An 8,796-nucleotide genomic window follows, 5' to 3' on the forward strand; every position below is an offset into this window, starting at 1 on the left:
ACCCAAAACTCGAGCACTTTTGAATAGTTTACTATTCTTCAGATTTTCATGTTATCCTATCAAATTACATAAGGCAAGGGCCACTTGGAAGCTGCTCATGAGCATAACTCAATAAAAAAAAAAAAAAAAGTTTTATTATTATTTTACTTTATTTTACCTAATCTAACCTTATCTATCGTGAAAAGTTTCAAATGTTTACATTTTAATTACTTTTATGAGAGTAAATAAAAAATACACATGAAAAACAAGAAATATAGTACTTATCCAGGTCTTCTTATGATACTTAACGCTACTTTTTTCATTAATAGTACTAGTGCAATAAATAATTTTTATTTCATTAAATAATGCACCAAAGAACACAGAATGATAACACATAAAAAGCAGGCAAATGTCTTATAACTACAACAGTTTTTCTGACTTTTCAATCATTAGTACATGGAGTGAGAATAGCAGTTAGTGAGACTGATTTCTATGTTAATCTTCTGTTAGCTTACACAAGATAATGGTATGTCTAGTGGCAGAGCAATACCCCAAAATCTATCCTTGATACTGTTCCTTGTATCCACCATTGTAATTCCTAATCAGTCCTTTATATTCTCTATTTACTAAGTCTTCTGTTTTCTTTGGATCATTTCCTTTCTTAACTTTTTGTGTTATTCTTGCAATACAATTTTCAGTATTGAACAAAATATTCCCCAACAGTTTGTTTAATGTCCTCAGTTCATTTGTTTTATGCATTACACAATTCATATATGGGTATTGAACCATGAACAAAATGCTATCCACTTGTAAAAGAAATACACACCACATTCAAAAGAATCTTAAGGCTATTAGGACTTATTATTAAAAATTTTTTAAAAAAGTTAACCATTCCTTTGTGATTATAATGTTGTCAAACTTTGTTTTTGTTGGATGCAAACTACATGTTAAAATAAAAGAACTTGATAAATTTTGTTCTTTAATTCTCACATTAATTTAGCAAGCTCTTCCACAGATTCAACTCGACAGCTGGCAGGAAGATTAATTGATGCTATATTGGAACAGTTAGTGACCCCAGTGGGAGAAGTATCTTCCACAGTATCGTCTGTTAGCTCTGGTGTAGCTGTTACAGCTGTTAGTAATACTGACTACAGCACCTCGGGTGAAGGTATGATCATGTGTTTCACTGACAGTTATTTTCTGTTCAAGAATATCTTTGGTATTCACACATGCTGTTTTACAAATTTTAATGTTCTGGTTCATTATAAGTACTGTTAATTGTTCTTTAAGTTTGCTTCAGATTACTTAAAGAATATATATTTTGTAAAAGTTTGAGTGAAACTAACTAATAATACACAATATGCAATGTAAGTTCTGTGAATACTATTCAATATTTTTACTTCATGTTTCAAAGACCTAAAATTTTTGAAAAGTGCATTGTAAAACTGAAGAAAAAATAAAATAAAGAATTTGTAAAGCTATAAATACCAAAAGTATTAGGGCAGCATATTTTGACAAGAGTTTGGTGTCTTTCCCATGGAACCTTGTTTTGATAGTAAGTTAGCTTACCTTTAGTATTTTACTGCATTAACTGCTGCTAATACTTGCCACCAACTTTGGACACACCTATTACAATGCTCCTGAACAACTCAAAGTAATTCGTCTTGATTTAGGTTGGGTCTCTGGGCTAATTCAAGTTGTTGAAATCGTTTGTTTCTAATCGCTTCTGCACATAATTTTCATATGGTAATGATGCATTATCATTCTGAAAGAAAATATCATTCTCCATGAAATTCCATCAAAACAGGCACTATAATGTTGTCAAGAATGTTGCAGGATGACAAGGCATTTATAGCTTCCTTAACTAATAATAGTAGAACAGGTCTAAACTAATTAAAACAAACTGATTCCATCAGACTGACCCAACTACACTTCATGGATGGAATGACTTTTCTAGTTATATATTTAATGTTCATGTGCAAGTTTTCTTATAACTGTGTATCTAATTACTGCTTGATTCTATATAATTGAAGTGAGACTAGGCCTTGGAAGAGAAGATAAACAAGTTCTTCACAAAATTAAATCTGGTTAATGACCAAAAACTTCCTGTTGTTGGCTATCAGTGTGTCATATTTGTTCTTGTAGAAAAAAATGACTGAATAGAAATAAAAGTAAACCTGTTTCTTTTATGATGTATATTTTGTTTGTTTCAGGACCTGCCACATCAGCAAGTGTTTCAAGTACAGAGCATAGTATTTTACAGCCTTCTCCTTTCACATGTTCTTTATCCTCTCTCAGTGCCTCAAGAGGGTAAGCTTAGTTTGAATATTATTGATTTCTGTTAAAAAGAATTCATTTAGAAGAAAATATCTTCATAATAATTAAAATTACTAAAGAGTTACTTAGTAGAAATATACATTCTTAGATATCATATCTCCTGCACATGAACTGAAAAGATCTACAAGTTGAGATATGAAAAATACTATTTCTTTCAAATCAAGTGAACAAATAAGCTAATGTACATTATCTGGAAAAACAATTTAACTTTGGCAACTTTCCTAAATATTTTAATTGCATTAAAATATTATCCAGAAATATATTGTTGTTGTTGTTGTTCTTAATGTATATCCATGTGGTTATTGGATTATGTTTTGTCAGTGTGAATTAAGCAAACCAGAAACAAAAGAAAACTTTTATTCAAACAGATTCTTTTATATAGTTTGTTTTCTTCAAAATAACTTAAATTTGTTGTTTTGATTAGGTGGAGAGAGAATGAAGCAAGCCAGCAACTACAAGTTGACACTACTACTACTACTACTACAGTTAGGCAGCCTCAACAGCAAGAACAAAGTACTTTCCTACCTGGACCACTCATCAGCTTTACTTCTTCTCCAATGGACACAAGTGAACCTCCATCCCACATCCCATCTGTCGAAATCCCAGCTGTTTTCTCAGAAAGGCCAGTCTCTATACCTAACATACAGAGCAGTCGAACTGATACTAGTCTAGCAGATAGTAGTGTGTGGCAAGTAGCTGAAAGCACCGTTGATTTGGTTATGCCTACAAGTGAATCAACTGGTCAGTAGCAGCTTCTTTTATAGTTTATATTTTAGTGTCAGATGTTAAGATATTCTATTTTCTGTAACTCACGTTTAATCACATGGTAGAGGTAGTTTTTGCACTTTTTTTGATCTTGTTTTAATATATCAGGTGTAATTGGTATACATATATAACTAAAATGTTTAATAGTACAATCAAATGTAAAGTTGGTGTCTTATTTAAATTTTATGGATATTGTACAATACAGTATAAACCATTCTTTAGTGTTATAATGTATGTTAGGTTTTGAACAGACTTTTACATTCATATTTAAAGTGTTTGTAAGTAGAGGTTCAAGTAACTATTTCAAAATATGGCGAGAATAAATTTGTCTTTGAATAGAGTTTCTCAATGATATTATACTCTTAATTGTTTAAATACAGCTATTTTCTCCTTTTCCTCAAAACTAAATTCATAAATTATGTTTAAGATTTTTCAGCAGTTTTGTGTGTGTCAGGTTTTTAAGAACTTCATACTATCAAATTTGAAGCAATTTCGTAATGTCAGATTTGGAAAGCAACATCTCCAGTGTCTGGTTTAAAAAAAGCAGCTTCCACTGTGTCTGGTTTAGAAATGAACATCCACAGTATCAGTTGTAGAAAGCAACTCCTCCATTATTAGTTATATAAATCAACCTCTACGGTGCCGGGTTTAGAAAACAACTTTCCCAGTGCCCATTTTTGAAAGGAGTTTGTAGTATATAAACATTGTTAGATTTGTAAAAGAGTTTCCAATGTAAGATTTCTAAAGTATTCTGTAAGCAACGTTGTAATGTCTGAGTTGTAAAGCAAGTTCACAAATGTAGTGATGATTGTAATGAAACATCAAAATCTTTGGTTTGTAGGACAATTTTTTTAAATGTAGTACATGGATTTTTCTTTATCCTCCCTATGATTAGCATCTTCAGCAGTGGACATTATTGGAATTTTATCCACATCTGATGATACCAGTACACCTGAAGATCTCTCCCACACTCCTGGTGCAATAATTTCTTCAGGTATGGATCATTTTTAATATCATGTATAATCTTGATGACAGTTGGCTTTTTCAATAGCAGGAATAGATATTATTGGCACTGAAATGACGATAGCTATTAAGTGGGTCAAGTTTTTATAGTTATTCTTGTGCTATTAATCTTTGAATCATTTAGCTCAAAATTCACAAATATCAATGTTGAAAGTATTGATTAATGAAAACTTAGTGTTAATTAGAAATATAGTAATAAAAGTGTTAAATTCTGGTTACAAGAGAAATGTACTGCCAACTAACAGACTTTTTTCTCTAGCAGCTGAAACTATCCAGACTTTAACAACCACTACAACTCAAGTTCCTGGATCATCCTATGATACCCACCAGCTAATAACTTCTGAAGCCACAAGTACTACTATTAGTGCAACTGAGGCAGGGACTTCCTCTTCAACATCAACATCAGATTATGTTAGCATATTAGGAGGTGTGTTGTTCATTCCAGTATAATAATTTTCTTTTCAAACTATAGAGAAGAAGAAGAGTAGAATTAAGTATGTCGTCTAATTCTATATCAACTGTGATAGCAAAGTACTAGCTATGTTTTCTTTGTACACTATAAAGAGGACAAGTAAGGTCAGAAAGTGAGTTTTCATATTGTGTGGATTTATCGGTTGTAAAGTTTTGGATGTTAATTACTCATCCCACTGATTTTTATTATTATTATTATCCATAGTGGTGAATATGTGCTGTTCATCCCACATAGTTTTATCTTGTGATCTCCACAGTTCAATGTGTGAGATTTATAATGTCATTATAGTTTTGTTGTTACTTTTACTCGTGCTTGCTGTCAACTAAACAAATATTTGTGAAGTCATTTATCTTTTCTGATATTTTGCATTAATGTTTAGCAACGTAATGGTTTTTACTGGCTCTTTTTACACATACAAACACTATATCTGTTTGTTACTTCATTATAAAAATTCTCTGTTTACATGTAGCAGTACTTAGTGAATGTTCTGAATAATATTTATATTTTTCATACGATTTTTTACTACTTTATCAGTACATTGAATATTGCTTTATAAGAAGTGTTTCCCATTGTAGTGTTCATTTGAATAATGGAATGATTTTGTTAAGACACAGAAATACCAGAAGGTGTTGATCCATCATTTTTGGCTGCATTGCCTGAGAATATTAGGCAAGAAGTTATTGCAGAGCAGCTTAGGCTTCAGCGACTTCGTCAAAGAGCCCAAGCTGCTGCAACTAGTCAGACAACAACAGAAGGAACATCCTTTACAGAAGTCAACCCTGAATTTCTTGCAGCTCTACCTCCAAATATTCAAGAAGAGGTAGTGTAATAAATATTAAAAAAATTACAATAACCTATTCTTTGTATTTCATACAGAGTGTCATGCAGTAATTTTTCATTGTTATTGTTTATAGTTAGTTGACATATGATACTTATTTGCAGGATAAAAAAAATCTTGAAATTTTACAGATTGTGCTATATTAAAGTTCTGTCATATGTAATAGACATTTTCTAGACATGTCAAAGGTAACAAGTGGAAAATTTTACCTAGCTATCAAATATTGTGTATAAAGTTGAACCAACTCTTCTTTATTCATATTTATGTAGTTGTTGTATTGTTTAGTAATGATTGCATCTGTATGTGTAGGTATTAGCTCAGCAGCGAGCTGAACAGCAGAGGTTAGCAGCTCAGAATTCCAATCCAGACACTCCAGTTGATCCTGCTAACTTTATACAGACCTTACCTCCTGGACTACGTCAACAGGTCAGTGAAGGTTAAAATAGTGTTACGTGAAATTTTAGCAATTGTGAAAAACTAACTTCACCTATTTATGGGACATCATATCTGTATGTATCTTTATGTGTGGGTGACATTTAAATAAAAAGATACTTTCACAGTTTCTGACATGATGGCAGTCTTGTTTTCTTCCTGTTGACATATGTAAACTATTTGTATTTTTGTGTACAAGTAACATATGAATAAAACATTTTTTAGGTCCTTGCTGACATGGATGATAGTCTCCTAGCCTTACTTCCTTCTGATTTAGCAACTGAAGCTCATACTTTAAGGAGAGAATGGGAAACGCGACACAGACAAATGCAAGAACGGTTATTTTCATCTCATGCAGGCACTGCACTCTCTAGAATTCTTCGATCTGCAGGTAGTTGCAGAAGCCTTATTATAACATGATCTTATAATAGTAACTAATTATGAAATTTGTTGTACGTTATGGAATTTTAATTGTATTTAAAGCTGTTTAAGAGGAATGCTACACTGTAGCAGCAAACTTTTTTATGTAAGGCTAGAATACTTTAAAATAGATGACTGCTATGTTATGTGGTTAAAAACTTATTTACAGTTAGCATAGTTTAGAAAGAGGAATGCTATATTAACAGCGTACTTTTTGTATTTAAAGCTGACAAATCTTAAGAAAGAATTGCTATGTTTTGTAATAGCATATTTTTTATTTTAAAGCTGACAAATTTTAAGAGAGGAATACTAAATTGTTTAGCAGCATACATTTATTTAAAGCTTACATAGTTAAGAAAGGAATGCTGGGTTGTATAATGTGCATAAAGTGTTTAATATTTGTATATATGGTTTGAAGGTTATGAAACATGCTGTAATTTTTTCCTTAGAGGTAGTCTCCCTTTGTTTTAATAATAATATCTTTAATCTAAATGTAAATATTTATTCTAGTTATCATAGATACTTCATTGTCAGCTTATATGTTATTTTCTGTTATGTGTATGTATCATCTTGTTTAACTATTCCAGTATAGTATGTATTTTACAATAGCAAATGACACCTTTATACTTCAAAACATTCTGTTATGATCTCTCCCCTCAAATCCACCTGCAAATGTTTAAAAAGTTAAAGAAGTACTGTATATCGGACATTATCAAGACTGAATTTAATAGATGTCAGTGAGACTTGAAAGGTTTATAGGGAATATCTTGACTTTTTTTTAAGGACGGATGGGTACACGCTACACAATTCATACCGTTCCTCATCGTGGACAGTGGGCGTGGAACACCTTATCTTCACGAGCAGGAGGAGCTTGTAGCAGTGGCACAGCAGGCTTGGCTAGTACATTACGTTTACGTGGAAAACAGCTATTAGATCACGAGGCTTTATCATGTTTGTTAGTTTTACTTTTTATGGATGAACCAAAACTGAATACAACTCGTTTACACAGAGTGTTAAGAAACTTGTGTTACCATCCTCCTACTCGACAATGGATGATCAAGGTAAGCTGTAATGGTCTAAGTATTTATGCAGTATTTATTACTTATTAATAACTGTGTCCATAGTCATTATTTGTGCAGTTGTGTATAAAGCTTTGAGAATACTTTAATCAGTATTGCCTTTTTGTTTGCATAGTATTGTATTAACCCTTTTAGCAGGGTGGATGTGATTACCATCTGCTCAACTAGGGAAGGTCATTTATACAACAAAAATACAGTAACATTATGTGTTCCTCACAAAAACTAGTAAGATTTTGTTAAAGTTTATAAGTATCTTGTACACAAAGAATGACATTATTCTAATTACGTTTTTTCAATAAAAATGTTATTTATCTATAGTAGTTATTTGTACTGAAACTCTGAATACTTCGAGAACAAGATGATTTTCATTTTAAGTATAAAAAGTACTTTTCTTTATCTTATAGTTTTTCATATTTTATTTGCATAACCTATAGAACCTCTTAAATGAATATCAAAAAATTTTTAAGGTAGATATTTAATTTTTTTTCATTTTCTATACCATATCACTAACTAGTTATTATCATCAATGAAAATCACTTTATATTCAGAGCAGTCAACACTCTGACTCCTTATATTCATGGACAAATTTTTTGTAAAATTATTTAATTAAAAAATCTGATTTTTTAAGTACAAAATGTTTGTAATGTTTAATAAAAGCTTGCCATATTCTAGTATGTATACCTTCATTGTTTGATTGTGGTTGTGAGGTTATGTAAAATGCACAAGCTTGTTGCAAAAGGGTTAACCCTATGACTACACCCAGCCCATAAACACCAAAGTACCCATGAGAGTAATTAAACTATTATTTTTGTTAATGTACATGTATCTTTACAAAATTTTGCATATTATTAGTAAACATTACAAGGTTTTCATACATAAAATATCAGAATTTTAAATTAAATATTAAGATAATTTAATTAAAGACTTGTTTGTGAATATTTTCTTTCAGAATGTTGACTATCCAATATGCAAAGTAATTTTAATTTTAAGATTGAAAATACTTTTCTTTATCTGAAAATTGTCAAGTTCCATTTGTGTAATCCCTGTCCTACTAGATAATCATCAAATGTTTTTTGTTTTTTAATAAAACTATATTATTATCAACCTTATCTCTGTGTGGTGTTGGTCGATTTGATTGACCTTGTAACCATCATAAAAATTAGTATTCCCATCCCACCCCCCTATAATAACTGCGAACTGTATCAGGAAACTACATATGTTTGTTCTAAGTATCTTAAATCTCATAACAGTATGCATATATTTATATTTATTCATTTTTTGTTTTATTGACTTTTGAACTAAGTCTGACTAATAATGGTTGGAGACGGCTTGAATGGGTAATGAAGAAAAACTTTAATGTAAGTTTAACGTAACAGCAAATGTACAATGTTTCGACAAGGTTTTGCATCATCAGGTACAAGTAATTTACACAGACACAGATATATATATAT

General features: G+C 31.0%; 1 protein-coding gene across 1 annotated transcript in view; it reads left to right on the forward strand.

Moving 5' to 3' along the window:
• LOC106460096 (E3 ubiquitin-protein ligase HUWE1-like) overlaps positions 1-7,390 on the forward strand; it is a 165,843-nt gene extending 158,453 nt beyond the window's left edge. The window contains 9 exon segments of the mRNA XM_022386717.1: positions 995-1,147; positions 2,193-2,289; positions 2,741-3,057; positions 3,977-4,075; positions 4,367-4,531; positions 5,185-5,396; positions 5,724-5,840; positions 6,072-6,237; positions 7,050-7,390. Coding sequence (XP_022242425.1) covers positions 995-1,147; positions 2,193-2,289; positions 2,741-3,057; positions 3,977-4,075; positions 4,367-4,531; positions 5,185-5,396; positions 5,724-5,840; positions 6,072-6,237; positions 7,050-7,375 — 1,652 coding nt within the window. The 3' untranslated portion in view covers positions 7,376-7,390.
• Positions 7,391-8,796: the final 1,406 nt, after the last annotated feature.

This window comes from Limulus polyphemus, unplaced genomic scaffold (assembly GCF_000517525.1).
Source record: "Limulus polyphemus unplaced genomic scaffold, Limulus_polyphemus-2.1.2 Scaffold707, whole genome shotgun sequence".
Classification (NCBI taxonomy): domain Eukaryota; kingdom Metazoa; phylum Arthropoda; class Merostomata; order Xiphosura; family Limulidae; genus Limulus; species Limulus polyphemus.